Genomic DNA, 16927 nt, shown 5'->3' with positions numbered 1-16927 from the left:
TTGCATTTAACTGATGAATGGAGAACATATAAAAATGCAGTAAATGGAGCAGATGAAAGGGAGTATAAACGTTTAAAAAAATGAAATTGACAGGAAGTGCAAAGTGGTTTAGCAGCAATGGCTAGAGGACAAATGTTACGATTTAGGAGCATTTATCACAAGGGGCAAGATAGATACCACCTACAGGAAAATTAAAGAGGCCTTTGCAGAAAATATAAACAGCTGTATCAATATCAAGAGCTGAGATAAGAAACCAGTCCTAAGCAAGGAAGGGAAAACTGAAAGGTGGAAGGAGTACACAGATAGTCTATATACAAGGGAGATGTACTTCAGGGCAGTGTTACAGAAATGGAAGAGGACGTAGATGAAGATGAGACAGGAGATACAATACTGTGAGAAGAATCTGACAGAGCACTGAAAGACCTAAGTCACACTAAGGCTCCAGGAGTAAACTACATTCCATCATAACGTGGGAGAGCCAAAAAGACTCTTCCATCCGATATGCAAGATATACAAGACAGGCGACATACGCTCAGACTTCAGGGTGAATATAGTAACTTCAATTCCAAATAAAGTAGGTGCTGACAGGTGTGAATATTAATGAACTATCAAACAATGGAAAATCCAGGATGGAATGTAACAATATTAGAGAAGGAAAGTTGCTACTTACCTATAGCGGAGATGCTGAGTCGAGAAAGGGGGGGGGGGAAGAGCATTACCTACAAACACATCCAGGGTAGGGCTATGGGCACCCGCATGGCAATACCCTATGCCAACCTATTCATGGGCCATGTAGAGGAATCCTTCCTAAAAACCCAGAATCCTAAACCCCTAACCTTATTTCAGATTCACTGATGACATCAATGTTATCTGGATTGAAGGTGAGGACACCCTATCCACATTCCTCCAGCTTTTGATTACGTTAACTGTATAACGGTACAGCCTCCCCCAGGAATCAAATGAAATGTCCGACACCACCTTTTTCTAAAATTATGTACATATAATAAATTAAATAACTAATCAAGAAATTGAAGTAATAAGTCCTTATAAATAAATAACTAGAGATTGCTGAGATGTTAGCATGAAAAATCAATGCTTCCAATTAACAAAATTTCAATCTAAAAATCCAGTAATCTTAGACCTCACTATCTTGAGAAACAGCTTAAAAGTTATTACCAAGCAATGTAGTTTCATTTGTTATTTATTTTTATGTCTTCCTCTGTAATTAATATTCCTTGTAATAACATTTCTAACTAACTCTCCAATTGTTCAAACACAGTTTTCCAATTTTCAGAATTTGTGGCATTATTTGTGTACATTCTATTTATTTAATCAGACAAAGCACGAGCTGTGTACTACTATTACATGTTAGTAACCAAATCTAAACTGTAATTAATTACGTAACTAAAATAATACGAGAGACATTATTGTAATTAAAGTTCAGAATGATTTTCTTGTGGAAAACTAAAGATATTACTCTTAAAAGATTGTCATTGAATATTGTATTTTATACCTTATTCAGATGTAACATCAGTTTCTTTACGTTTCTTAAATTTTAATTGTAACATCAAAATTGTATAAAAGTAATAATGCTTTATTTTGGAAGCTATTGTTAAAATTCTGTATAAATCAATGGAGTGATGCTGTGATGAGTCAGTTTTGAAGTTACTTTTGGAAATCAAAGAGATCAGTGAAGTCTGTCAGTGTTTTGTTTTCATGACGAGTGTACAGTTTGGATGTCAATTAATGTGAATAAATTTTTTGAAGCGTTAAAATTTCGCGTTCATTCATCAATGGACCAGGGAGAAGAAGCTTAAGTAACGTTCAACATGAATCGTTGCAACTGGAATACTATCTTTGAAAGTCCAAAGTTAGCAGAGGTAAAATACAAGGAGTGAAAGGCTATTTACAACTTGTACAGAAACTAAATGGCAAAGAGTTGAAGCAAATGGGAGTTGTAGCTTACTGTTGATGTTATTCAGTTTGCACATTGAGCAACAAGAGAAGAAAACCAAAGAAAAATTTGGAGTACGAATTAAAGTCCAGAGAGAAGAAATAAAAATTTCAAGTTTTGCCAATGACATTGTAATTCTCCCAGAGACAGCAAAAGTCTTGTAAGAGCAGTTGACAGTGTCTTGAAAGGAACATCAACAAAAGCAAAACAAGGATAACGGAATGTAGTCAAATTAAATAGATGATGCTGAGGGAAATAGATTAAGGAAAACAAGAAACTTAAAGTAGTAGATGAGTTTTCTATTTGGGCAGCAAAATAACTGATTATGACCAAAGTAGAGAGGATATAAAATGTAGACTGGCAATGGCCAGAAAAAGAGTTTCTGAAGAAGAGAAGTTTGTTAACACTGAATACAGATTTAAGTGTCAGGAAATCTTTTCTGAAAATTTTGTATGGAGTGTAGCCATGTGTGGAAGTGAAACATGGATGATCAAGAGTGTAGACAAGACGAGACTAGAAGCTTTTGAAATATGGTGCTACAGAAAAATGCTGAAGATTAGGTAGATAACACAACTAATGAGGAGGTACTGAATAGAATTTGGGACGCAAGTTGATAGGACATATTCTGAGACCTCAAGGGATCATCCATTTAAGACTGAAGGGAAATGCAGGGGGGGGGGGGAAGGGGGGGGGCTAAAACTGAAAAGAGAGACCAAGAGATGAATATGGTGAGCAGATTCAAAAAGATGTAGGCTGAAGTAGTTGTTTGGAGATGAAGAGGCCTGCACAGGATGAAGTAGCATGGGGAGCTGCATCAAACCAGTCTTCAGACTGAACGAAGACCAAAACAACGACGTCACATTTATCTAAATTCAACACTGAAAATGTCATTCACTGGAAAATTTGTAAATGTGATCAAGAAATATGTATCTTCTTAAAATTTGTTTCTGTAAACAAAACTAAAATTAAAAACATAGTGCACCTTGTACAGAACATATCTCTCTACATTGAATGCTTAGTGGGTTTGGACGAGTTGAAGGGAAATGTAAGACTAGGCATGTATACTGTGTGGCATGTGGCATTTCTGCTCCCCAACTGCATGAGCTCCTACAGAAGTGTAATTCTACATGGTGGAAAGTAGTTCTAAAATAGTTCTGAAATGTGTATAGAAATAAAATTTTATATTTTAAAGCCAGTCTTGAAAATCAAATAAAAAATGAAATTTAATATACTGCATAAAAATGTGCCAACTTACTCAAAGAATAAAGGCCGTGCAACAGTGTCACCAAAGGCATGAGCCCTCCAGAAGAGTGTGTACAGGTAGGGCAGCAGGCGGTACCGCGTGAGGAGTGCCTTGCGGGCTGACTCCACAACTGCAGGGCCCAGCGACACGGGGTCTTGTGGCTGTGAGATGTTTGACATCGTATGAATATGGGAATAATTTTAAGTTGCACATTCTCTTTACAGTGTTTAACTCATATAGGCATTAAGTAAAACTCAGTTACCCCATAGAAAACATATACAAATGAAAGATGTCTCATGCTTTAATATATAACTTCATAATAGCGTTAGCAGTCTCACATAAATGCTGTGTTTATTATTCTAGTGGAGTATTTCTAAGGGTGTGGAACAAGAAAGGATGATTATCCATCACAATAACTGAGCAGAAATACATTGGCATCCCATTTTGCAATCAACATAATGAGAGATACTTCTGAGTGCATTGGTTTTGCATGGTTTAATTGCTTGAGACAAATGCCAGGAGAGCTTCATTGAAAAGGATATGCTTTCCTTCCTAATACTTTTACAATCCGAGTTTGTGCTTTGTCTCTAAATATGTCATCATAAACTTTAATTGTCCTACCTTTCCTAAGTGCATATTAATACATTACTTTACTTTTAAATATGTTATTGATCTGGAAATAATTGTATATTCAATGAAACACACTGTGTAAAATTCCTTGTCATGCAGTTGGATAACAAGTTAAAATAGAGTCAACATATAGATAACCAAGAACTGCAGTTTCAGAATATCAGGGCCTTAGATGTATCTCTCATTATATTGACCTAAGGACATGAGTGTTGGGTTAATTTGCACTACATCTGTGATCAGAGGACAGGAATGATTCTCAAGATGTAAAAGAAACAAAGTTTATTTCTTGAAAATAAACACAAGCTCTTCATAGTGGTGATGAACCGCACTGAAGGCTTTTCTAATAAGAGTAACAGTTAATACATCAACTAATTAGTTATGGCAGAAGGTCAGTATTGAAAAGTACCTAAACCAGTTGAAACTAGGCTGATGGCTGTCAATGTCCGCCCTCATAATAGCAAGTAGGTCAATTTCTGTTTCTGGAGTTGAACACCAATCACTGATAATCAAGATCTACAATGAGTGAGAAGAATTAGAGTTCAGTGTAACTAGTAACCAGTATTAATTACAAGTGCAATCTGTTGATTCAGGGTCACAGGCCACACATCGACTTGGTAATGGTCCAGACCCTTATGGTTCTACCGAGATTACATTCGGTGGTGCAGCTGGCTGTGGAGTGTGACATGTCTTTCTGGATGGGTCATAGTAAACCCCTGAATATGGAAGAGCTGCTGTTCTCAGTGCCTGGTCCTGCAGGTTACTCAGTGAAGACTGCCTTCTGTGGGCTGTGTGCAGCCTTAAATGGGCTGCATGCAGCTGAATACTTCGTGCACTGTTTTCCGTCACATGGCTATGTGTAACGAACTAGCTTGTGTGCATCGCAACCTGTAGTGGCATATCTGGTGGATCCTAGTGGCAGATGGATTGCCCTGGTTTCTGTTTGATGCCAACAGGTTGGTTCCTACTTGGTCCGGGATCTGTCTGATGGATCTGTTGTGCAGGTTGCTGGTGTGTGCAGGCACTTGGTCGAGATGTATTAATCTGCATATCTTCACTCCCTGTTGGCCTACAGAATTACCTTCTGGGGCAATGCAAATAAAATTGTTCAGCAGAAGTGAACTGTAAGAATTCTGTGTAATGCAGATAATTGTACATCTCACAGAAGCCTCTTTGAAGAGCTTCCCATTCTTACACTCACTTCATGATATATTTACTTGTCAATAGTATCTATTGCTGATGATAAAAATCGGTTAAAGCTGAACTGTGATTTACACTGTAAATATACAAAAGACAAAAATAATTTTAATGTAGCCATTGTCTCTTTATATAGGATTCAAAACTGATATTTAACAAGGTCCTGTCCAATACAAAGCAAGAAATTGGGAGCCTCTATCAATTCAAAAGAAAGTTAAAAATATATCTCATTAGTCACACTTTGTAATGATTATTTCAATAACTGGATTTGAAGACTGAAAAGTTCTGTTAGCTACATAACAAGCAGTAATGTACTGTAAATAGGACTTAGTGTCTACAAACATAGGTACATATTTTCTTTGAGGAACTCCACTACAATCAAGTAGATATTAAACTACTAACAACAGATAAACAGCACCTCTGTATTGTAATGGAGGAGCCAGCAGCTTTCTTTCAGAGTAGCAGCTTCCTTTCTGATTTACTCGATTATATTTAGACGGCATCAGCATAAACAGTATTAAGCAGTAGAGTAATAGCTTACTGTTAGTACAGCACTACAATGCACAGCTGTCAACGGTCACTTCTGTGATGTTTTCAATTAATCTCGAGGCTGTGGATGCACAGAGTATATTGCAGGGGGCACCCTTTACTGGTGTCGTGCCCTGCAAGCATTTGCAGCCTCATGACTGATAAAAAATGCCAGAGAAGTAACCATTAAAAGCTGTCCATTGCAATGAAAATCATGTGCCACAGGGTTAAGTTTCTATGATTTCCTTGTCCTTCGTTGACGTATACCTTGACTCGTTCCACATTGTTGTAGGTGCTGTTTCTTGATGGGATCTATGGACCATGATGAATGAACAAATAACGGATGGATGGATGGATGGAAAACAAAGGAACAGTAGTCGCAGAACTTTTGCTTAGTGTGTCATCGCTGTGTATACTTCTGGTATCTGTATGACTCTGTTAAGTGTGTGGGATTGCACGATAGGGTCTTTTCCATTAAAAGTAAAACAATTTGCAATAACTCAGTTATAAGTCTTTTAGCTGCTATCTTCACTGTGATTGCTATGCCACACTATCCAGCAGAAAACAAACTTTCTCAAATTTGGTAATCCTCACAATTTCCAGCCTCGCCTTGTATGTCATCCCCTTTCTTGTGCAACTGTATATAAATCCTTCATTCTGTCAAAAATCTCGCCCAAGGAGCAAAGAAGTTTAACAGTGTCAGTGGATGGACACTTATGACTGAGTAATCAGAAACTCTGCTAATGGGTGAACCACGAGAAGAACCTGTAACTTGAGGAACATCTGCAATGACTCATAATGGGTCCATACAAACAACATGGGCTCCTAATTGGCCACAGTATGGAGAAAGATTGTGGGAAGGAAGAGATGCAACGAGAAAAACTAGGTGGAAAAACACAATGTGTACATAGTAAGAACATCCACAACTAGAGGAAAAAGAAGATCTCCTGTCTAACTGCAAAGAAATCACATACTGGTACAGCGGTGACAAATTTGTGGGGCACGAGTGAGCTATTATAACACCTGAAACACGCTGAGGATGACCTAATGTTCTATTTCGAGGTAATTGAGTAGTTCTGGCCATTACACATGTTCTGTCAATCCTCCTAGTTCTACTGTTCTGAAGATTGCAGCTGTCTAGTCTAGTCTGCAATTTATCATGAAACTGGTTCTATCCTCCTTACACTGTAAAGTCTCACATCATGCTCTATGGCTTCTGGAGACAGACAGTCTCCTGCCAATGAGGACAAATGCTGCTGAAGCCCATTGCTTGGAGATGACTTCAAATCAATGATCACACGAATTCGTACGCAGCACACACAAAGCCCAAATTCACCTCTGGTAAGTTAGCGAATGTCAGCTATTGTAGTCAAGAACACTATGGTTATTAAGTCCAAAAAGGTGTTGTTATTTATTTTATTTTCTTACCATCATAAGTGTAAAATTTGTTAAAATAATTATGGTCTATGAAGGTCATAATTATCCTTCCAACACCGTACAAAAACAAACCTCCCATGCCTTATCTTTCCAGTTACCCACCACCTCACAAAGTCCCACTGTCTGGCCACAGAGGAGCATTCCCCTCGTAACTCAGTACCACCCAGGACTGAAGCAACTGAATTACATTCTCAGCCAGGGTTTCGGCTACCTCTCGTCGTGCCCTGAAATGAGACATGTCCAGCCCACTATCCTTCCCACCCCACCCACAGTGCTATTCTGCCGTCCACCGAACCTACACAACAGACTTGTCCGTCCTTACACGACTCCTTACCTCATGGCTCATACCCCTGTTGTAGACCTAGATGCAGCAAGACCTATCCCTTACACTCTCCCACCACCACCTACTCCAGTCTGCTGACAAAAATCACATGTCCCATCAAAGGCAGTGCTACCTGTGAAACTAGTCATGTGATTTACAAGCTAAGGTTCAACCACTGTGCTGCATTCTATGTGAGCATGACAACCAACAAGCTGTCTGTCTGCTTGAATGGCAACCGACAAACTGTGTTCAAGAAGCAAGTGGACCACCCTGTTGCTGAGCACACTGCCAAACAGGACATCCTTCACTTCAGTTATTGCTTCACAGCCTGTGACTTATGGATCCTTCCCACCAACATCAGCTTTTCCAAACTGCGCAGGTGGGACCTTTCCCTGCAATACATCCTACATTACCATAACCCTCCTGGCCTCAACCTTTGTTAGTCACTGTCTTCACCCATCCAGTCCCTTCCCTGTTCCCATTTCAGCACTACACAGCCGTCATTCCACTATCACACCCAGTCTTTTTACTTCTCTCCTTTTCCACTACTTCTCTCCCCCACCTCCCCCTGCCCTTTGTCTAAACTGCAGCACTTCATTGCCCGCCACACCTACCACACTATTCCTGCCTCTCACCACCGCCTTCTCCTCACCCCCACCCAGTCGCCACTCCCCTCGTGCACTGGTGCTGCTGCTTGCAGTGTGGTTTCAGTTGTATGAGACTGCAGTTGTGTGAGAGAGTTGCGTTTGCACGAGTGTGTGACTGTGTGTCTGTCATCTATTATTGACAAAGGCCATACTGGTCGAAAGCGTTATTTGTGACAGTCTTTTTGTTGTGCCTATCTGTGACTCAGCATCTCTGCTATATGGTGAGTGTCAACTTTCCTTTCAATAATATTATTCATACAGACCTTTGTCCTGCTCACAATACTTCTCCCTTCCTCCCCCCCCCCTCCCTCCCCAATGCAAAGCATTTCCCCATCTAATTTCATAGATGGACAAATCAAGGTTTTAGAGCAGCAGATTCAAGAGTTTAATGGCAAACAGATTATGACTAGTATTGATCTGAGAGACGGATTTCGGCAGGTACCATTAGCAGAAGAATGTAGAAAGTACATAGAATCTGTTTACATGGGTCAATGTTAGCATTTTAAAGTAGTATACAATTTGGTTTAAAAGTATCTCTTTCAGCCTTTGTATGTACGTTGCATGGTATATTAGCAGATAAACTATAATCAAGAGGGACATGTTATGAAAATGACATACTGTTTTTACTCATTGCAAAACTTATAGATGAAAGTATATTTTGCATGATGTGTCACTGCCAAGTTTGATTAAACTTGGATTACACATAAAAAGAATTGCTACAGTATAGTACAGAAGGTAACTGAAAGAAGTACACAGTGAGACAAACAGAAATGACCTTTTATTCAAAGACAATAACTACACTGAAGTCATCGCAATTTAGTCCAGTGCACATTACAAAATGTGGGACATCAGTCTTAATAGCATGCGTGAGCATAACGAAGAACAATGCATGCTCTGCAGCATGCTCCCATGCTGGTCATGAAGTTGGTAAGGGTTTCCTGTGGCAGGATGTTCCATTCCAATACCAGAAATGTTGACAGCTGCTGGGTGGTCATTGGTGCATGTGGACATGCTGCAATACGTCTGCCCTTTTTCTTAGAGCAATATTCTATGATTTTTTATGAAAATCTAATGAAAATATCTTTAACCCCAAACCACCTACTACCCACCTTAAAAGCTGGAATGCCAACTACTGGGCAGCAGGGACCATGCTGACTACCACAGAATTAGAGGTTGATAAGTCAGAATCATCAGCTGACCACTGCTTATGACGACGACTAACAACCATGAAAGCTGAAATTTCATTTGTAAAAGCATACCAAGCTGCCAAAGTAACCTCAAAAGATTTGTCAATTTTAAACACTTTGCCAAGACTGGGATCAGACTTGGTCCAAACCTGAGCTGTGACCTCCCTCCCAGGGGCAAGCTGCACAATCACATCTCAAATCTAGAACTCCATGTAGGAAACTTTTACAGTTCTGCCACATAAAACTGCACTTGCATGTGAAACTCAACAACCTGAGAGCCCTAGCTTCCTATGACTGTACATGTTGTTTATGATGGTGATTAAACAGGAGCCTAGTTGCAACAAGGTGTGTTTGCTGACCACAGTATTCGGTTAACAGTGCAGAGATCAATGAAAGACAATTTGCTCAGTTCTGAAAGTGGTTGCAATTTCTGAACCACTTCGTGTAAATGACTACTGGAAGACAAAAGCAAAGTGCTTTTCTGCCTATCAGAAATGTTATAAGCAAAACAGTGGAGTTAAAAAAATATAGGTACGTTTCCTAGTTCTCCAATGACTCACTGAATGCAGTGAACAGTGGTGTGAGTGTAGCTGCAGCCACTGACTGACATGTTTGTTGCTGTCGAGCCACAAGTTGATGAAGAGCGACCTGCTGCTCTTTCCGCCATTGCTCGAGTCACAAACTGCTGCTGCTGCAGTGACAGCTGTTGGTGCCAAAGTTCCATAAACCTGGGATCCATAACACAGGAACCAGAGGTGAACACATCACCGTAAATGTAATAAGGTAAGAACTCATTACCACTAAAGTGTCCACACCCAGTATGAACATGTGATCTGTGAACAAGGCCATGGATGTTACGAGCAGAGCACAATACAGACACCAAAAAGTAAGACAGAAAGTCAACTCTACAGCAGGGTCAAAACCTGAATAGCAGCTACATGAGCTCTATCTGAGACCATGTGGCATATTATACTAGACTGAGATGCAGCCACTCTTCTAGAACCAAGCTGCTGTTTGTCAAGACCATGTGACTGGGCGGTCGTGCATCTGGTGGCACCTGGCTGAGTTTAACGAGAATGCCTCTGTTCCGCTATCCCTCACATCCGCTGGTGGGGATATTAAAGATTATTTTGAAGTACCTTGCACCATAAAAAAGATACTTGGGACACAGCACATTAGAACAAAAATTTAAACTTATTTTATTAACATCTCATTTCACAAATTACCTTATCAGATTCAGTGATTTAATAGTTACAAAATAACATCAAATATATAATAAATTGAGGCAACAGCATTTTTTTCCCACAGAAGTAGCCTTCCAGCTAATTTACTAATTACATTTAGAAAACATGCAGACAAACAGTATTAAGCAGTAAAGTCACAGTTCATTGTCAACACAATGCGCAAAATAAATTTTTAAGAGTTTCTTTGTTTTTTTTTTTTAAATGTATAACTTGACTCATTTCACATCCCTGAAAATTTTCCTTCCCAATGAGATCTATAGCACATGGTGAACGAATGACACATTGGTAGAAATGAGGCCCATTTTCAGACAACACTATTAATCAATTAAAAACATTCCAAGTTTATCATCACAGCCATTTGAACGATAACAGTTCATCATGTTAAGATTGATGGTTTCAAATGATACCTATACCTCTTATCGTACAGACAGCAAAGACAAAAATAAGGATGGGAGAGGCCGTTGGTGTTACCTCAGCTGAATACTCACTATTCCATCATCTGTGTTGTGATTCCTGCTGAAAGGATAGAAAGCTCCAAGTTGGGACCACCTCTGGCAGAGGGAAACTGTGGTATTTCCATTGAATCCACAGATATCAGAACCCATGAGTGGTATACCAAATAAACTGAAACTAAGTAACTCTGCAAAGGAAAGAACACACAATAAACACAGTGCAAAGTTACTCAGAAATTTACTTGTTACTTTGTGTGTGTGTGTGTGTGTGTGTGTGTGTGTGTGTGTGTGTGTGTGTGTTAAGAGAGAGACAGAGAGAGAGAGAGAGAGAGAGAGAGAGAGAGAGAGAGAACTTTCATTAGGGAAAGAGCAGTAGCTCGAAGACTACTAAGTGACAGGGTGACCCAGAAGTCCATTAAGATTTGAAACTGCACTAATTCATGGTATAATGCAGGAAGAGTGGTAAAACTTGAAACACACACCTGAAATGGTGAGGGCTTTTTATTGAAAGCAAAAACAAATGTAAAAACCAGTGAACAGATGGCACTGAACAGCAACATATCAGTGATGCTCCATGAGAACTGTATAAAATAAGCTACAGTGAGAGAGGGAATCACATCTCCAGACCTCAATTTGTGTGATTATTGGTTGTGGGGTTGCCTGAAGTCGCATGTCTACTAAGATCACCTGACATCATTAGGGATGCTAAAAGGCAACATCCGACAGAAATTTCTCAGCAGACCTATTGATATGCTATACAGTGCTGTTCACAGTATAGTCCCTCGACTACAGGTACTGTCAATGAATTATGGCTGACACGCTCAACATCCGTTACGAAGAACGTAGTCTTTGTTAAAAATCAATTGTGATGCTGATTATTGCTTTTATATTATATGGGAAGTGCAATCTGTTGGTCACTTTGTGCACTTTTTTGTTTTCAATAAAACTCCATGTCATTTCAAGCATGTGTGTCAATGTTTACCTCTCTACCTACATTATTCTACGAAGTACGCAATTTTCAAATGGTAATGGATTTTTAGGTCATCCTGTACATCAATGCTTTTCCTCGTTTTTATTTATATATCGCATCCTCGATTTCCTGTTATTGATTGCTAGTTGAGATACCACCTTGAAGGACAGTAGACTGTGTTCTAATGATTAATTGACATTAGATGTCATGGAATATCAAACTAGCCATATGACTGGATCCAGCACTTCTAAATGAGGACGTCATATTTCTGAAGCATGAAGGCATGACTATTACATGAAAACATTCCCCACTTGAGCGTGTTTCACTTCTTGGAATGCAAAAAAATCAATCTCTTCAAAGAATTTTCTTTTCTCACAACTATCAATCATTCGAAAGCAACAATAAACCTTCTTTCATCAGATTTTAAATATGGCACACAGTATTTAAATATACTGTTTTTTTGGAATTTGTGTGTAACAATAAAAGAGCTGGAGGACATAGTACTTTGCAAGTTATCAATCCACTGTCATTAAACATTGAAAAAAATCTCTTGTGCACCTGGGAACCTGCACAAGTACATACATGTAAAATGTGAGGACAGTTGGAAGGAGCATACAATGGAGCCATTGAAATGCCTATAAATCTTGGTTTGCAATAAAAACATTTATAGATACACGTTATATAAATATAAAAAGTAGCTAGAGTACATTGCTTCCCTTCATTCCATAATGTCATGCATCATCATATTTTGACATAACTCATCAAGACAGGTCTAGTAGTACACAATACAAATGAAAGTGGGTATACGAAGTATTCCGTCTCAGTACATTTATTCCTTGGTGAAATTTGTCATATTCAAAACATCTCTGTTGAAACCAACTGAAGGAGTCAATATCGGGAGTAAAAATAACCTTCACAAGGGCTGAAAGTCCCTCACTTTGTTCCAGAAGTGTGACCACTCATCAGAAACATACATTTTCAATTGCTTACCAACAACCATAAAGGGTTCTGCTACTAACAAAGTACAACTGATGAAGAGTCGAGGATTTATTGTTGACCAACTCCTCCTACTCCATTGATGAATAACTTAAGAGAGCCAACTGATGTGATTATTACAAATTATATGTGTAGCGTGGATGCAATATAATACCTGACTTCGTCACAGCTTCAGTAAGGATATCTGTGTGAGTTAGCCTTGCAAACTGTCTGTTGTTGATTATGCTTGGTCATACTAACTTTGGAATCGCTTATATACTTCAGTATTTGTACATTTAAACATTTCTGATGAGCTTTTGGATTAATAGCTAAATGAAAGAATGTCTGTAATTTCTATCATTTTTCATATCCTTAAGGCTCTCCCCATTATAGGTCGATGGGAACGAACTGTACATTCAGTTTAATAACAAATTATATACTCAGTTTAGACAGGGATTATTCAACAATCCCAAAGGAGCGTGAGTGAAATACGAGACTCAGATGATACATGATGAAAGAAATGAGTGGTGTGCAGAAATTTTCATGAACATGAAAGAAGTTTTAAGTTCCATTAGAGGTAAACTGCCACAATTTGTAGAGGCCACATATAATATGAAGTTGTTGTTGTTGTTGTGGTCTTCAGTCCTGAGACTGGTTTGATGCAGCTCTCCATGCTACTCTATCCTGTGCAAGCTTCTTCATCTCCCAGTACCTACTGCAACCTACATCCTTCTGAATCTGCTTAGTGTATTCATCTCTTGGTCTCCCTCTACGATTTTTACCCTCCATGCTGCCCTCCAATGCTAAATTTGTGATCCCTTGATGCCTCAAAACCTGCCCTACCAACCGATCCCTTCTTCTAGTCAAGTTATGCCACAAACTTCTCTTCTCCCCAATCCTATTCAATACCTCCTCATTAGTTACGTGATCTACCCACCTTATCTTCAGCATTCTTCTGTAGCACCACATTTCGAAAGCTTCTATTCTCTTCTTGTCCAAACTGGTTATCGTCCATGTTTCACTTCCATACATGGCTACACTCCATACAAATACTTTCAGAAACGACTTCCTGACACTTAAATCTATACTTGATATCAACAAATTTCTCTTCTTCAGAAACGATTTGCTTGCCATTGCCAGTCTACATTTTATATCCTCTCTACTTCGACCATCATCAGTTATTTTACTTCCTAAATAGCAAAACTCCTTTACTACTTTAAGTGTCTCATTTCCCAATCTAATTCCCTCAGCATCACCCGATTTAATTTGACTACATTCCATTATCCTCGTTTTGCTTTTGTTGATATTCATCTTATATCCTCCTTTCAAGACACTGTCCATTCCGTTCAACTGCTCTTCCAAGTCCTTTGCTGTCTCTGACAAAATTACAATGTCATCGCCGAACCTCAAAGTTTTTACTTCTTCTCCATGAATTTTAATACGTACTCCATATTTTTTTTTTTTTGTTCCCTTTACTGCTTGCTCAATATACAGATTGAATAACATCGGGGAGAGGCTACAACCCTGTCTCACTCCTATCCCAACCACTGCTTCTCTTTCATGCCCCTCGACTCTTATAACTGCCATCTGGTTTCTGTACAAATTGTAAATAGCCTTTCAAAAAATGGTTCAAATGGCTCTGAGCACTATGGGACTCAACTGCCGAGGTCATTAGTCCCCTAGAACTTAGAACTAGTTAAACCTAACTAACCTAAGGACATCACAAACACCCATGCCCGAGGCAGGATTCGAACCTGCGACCGTAGCGGTCTTGCGGTTCCAGACTGCAGCGCCTTTAACCGCATGGCCACTTCGGCCGGCAATAGCCTTTCGCTCCCTGTATTTTACCCCTGCCACCTTCAGAATTTGAAAGAGAGTATTCCAGTTAACATTGTCAAAATCTTTCTCTAAGTCTACAAATGCTAGAAACGTAAGTTTGCCTTTTCTTAATCTTTCTTCTAAGATAAGTCGTAAGGTTAGTATTGCCTCACGTGTTCCAACATTTCTACGAAATCCAAACTGATCTTCCCCGAGGTCCGCTTTACCAGTTTTTCCATTCGTCTGTAAAGAATTCGCGTTAGTATTTTGCAGCTGTGACTTATTAAAGTGATAGTTCGGTAATTTTCACATCTGTCAACACCTGCTTTCTTTGGGATTGGAATTATTATATTCTTCTTGAAGTCTGAGGGTATTTCGCCTGTCTCATACATCTTGCTCACCAGATGGTAGAGTTTTGTCATGACTGGCTCTCCCAAGGACATCAGTAGTTCTAATGGAATGTTGTCTACTCCCGGGGCCTTGTTTCGACTCAGGTCTTTCAGTGCTCTGTCAAACTCTTCACGCAGTATCTTATCTCCCATTTCGTCTTCATCTGAAGTACAATTAGTAATTGATGTACGCTCATCACAATGAAGGTGCTGAGCAGCACACACTGAAGGATTTACAGGCGTGTCCACTGCCCAGTGCCTATTCTATATCATGACTAGTGATCTATACCAAAACATATTAGGGGTAGTCAAATGAAACGAGACATATGGAAAAAGTAAGTAAACAGTTTATTGTTTCAAAAGTAATAACCACAACTGTTAACACATTTATCCCACTGTGTGACAAGATAATCAATGCCTTCATGGACAAATGTTTGCTGTAGCCTACAGATCTGTAATTGTACCCAGGCATTCACCTCTTCATTTGTTCAAGCAAATTGACAGCCACAAAGCCTTTTCTCAATGGAGGATGTGTAAGGGCTTCCCAGCGGAACTTCTGGAGCACAGTTGTCTGGGCTATCCCAATGTTGCCACGATTGCTTCCAGAATGCAACAGAAATTTGGTTGGGAAGTCCATACAAACCCTTCATACAGTTGCAGCCTCTTCCCGTGCAATATCCATTGCTTTGGAGCCCTGATAAAAGACATTTGTGGCCACTGATTTGTATAGGACAAAGAAGTGCATGCTTGGTTACAATCATAGTACCATATGCAACTGTAGACATTCTTTCATGGAGGCACTGCACATCTTCTCACACAGTGGTATAACTGTATTGACAGTTATGATGATTACATTTGAAACCATTAACTTAGTTCTTATCCATATGTCTTGTTTTCATTTGACTACCCCTTATACAGGTTGTCCATTCTAGCTGAAGACATTGAAATATCTCAAAAACTACACATCGGATCAAAAAAGTTATAATTCCTCTTTGTTTGTCTTGGAAAGAGCCATCCAATGATACCACACTCGACTCGCCATCCCACCCTGTGTGTAAGTGGCGAGGGCGGGGAAGGGGGGTTCAACTTTGAAATCTTCAATTGGAACCTCCATTTTATATTCCAGATTATGATTCTATGGCAATATCTACATACATTTTGTCTGAAACATTTTCTCCATTTTGTCTGTAATCGGAGGAATAGAAATGGGTACACAATTGTAATTTACGACATGCTGTTCAATGGCCCTCGAATATCCAATGGCAGGCTGGGACCCCACATCCAAGCTACAAGGATAGGACACACCAGCATTGCATAACTTCTACTTGGAAACCCCATTCACAATTGATTGGCGACGCCATAGAGTGCTGTGTGCACAACAACCATATACGTGAAATTAGAAGGCAGGCCAGCACTGGCCATAATTTTGATGGTTTATTGACAGCAAAATCGATTTTCAATCGCATAATGATCATGTTCAGTGCTGTAGTATACAAATTAAAACTCATAGGCAAGTTATTTTCAGTAACCAAAGCTATGAAACCACCACAATAATAAGTTATTGTGATCGTTTCATAGCTTCATAGGAAGGGGAAAAAAAACTGGAAAGATCTCGTTTTTTTTTTCTTAGTAAACAAAATGGTTTGTATACTGAGATTTCATGCATGATCGCTGGCAGGGCGCATCTGAGTACGTGCGCTGTTTCCCTCCTCCCTCATTCTTGCTGCTTCTCCCCTTCCTACCACTCCCCCAGCTTGCAGTCAGTGCTGCCACCACTTCTTGCTACTAGCCTAGCAGCTGCAGATGAGGTACAGGGCGGTGTAAGGAGTGGTTTGTTTGGATCTGATTCTCAGAGATCGTTGACGCAGTGGGCAGAGACTGCGGACGTGTGTGCGTGAGTTGTTTCTGAGTGACTGTGTGTGTGCTCTCATTTTCTG

At 39.5% G+C, this 16927-nt stretch overlaps 1 protein-coding gene across 1 annotated transcript in view; it reads right to left on the bottom strand.

The window, feature by feature from the left end:
• Positions 1-16927, bottom strand: part of LOC126253697 (lysosomal alpha-glucosidase-like) — a 141691-nt gene that overhangs the window by 51458 nt on the left and 73306 nt on the right. The window contains 2 exon segments of the mRNA XM_049955224.1: positions 3210-3358; positions 10875-11026. Of these exon segments, the coding sequence (XP_049811181.1) occupies positions 3210-3358; positions 10875-11026 (301 nt within the window).

Source organism: Schistocerca nitens, chromosome 4 (genome assembly GCF_023898315.1).
Source record: "Schistocerca nitens isolate TAMUIC-IGC-003100 chromosome 4, iqSchNite1.1, whole genome shotgun sequence".
NCBI lineage: Eukaryota > Metazoa > Arthropoda > Insecta > Orthoptera > Acrididae > Schistocerca > Schistocerca nitens.
The sequence above is the reverse complement of the archived record's forward strand: the minus strand, read 5'-3'. Positions and strand labels throughout refer to the sequence as shown.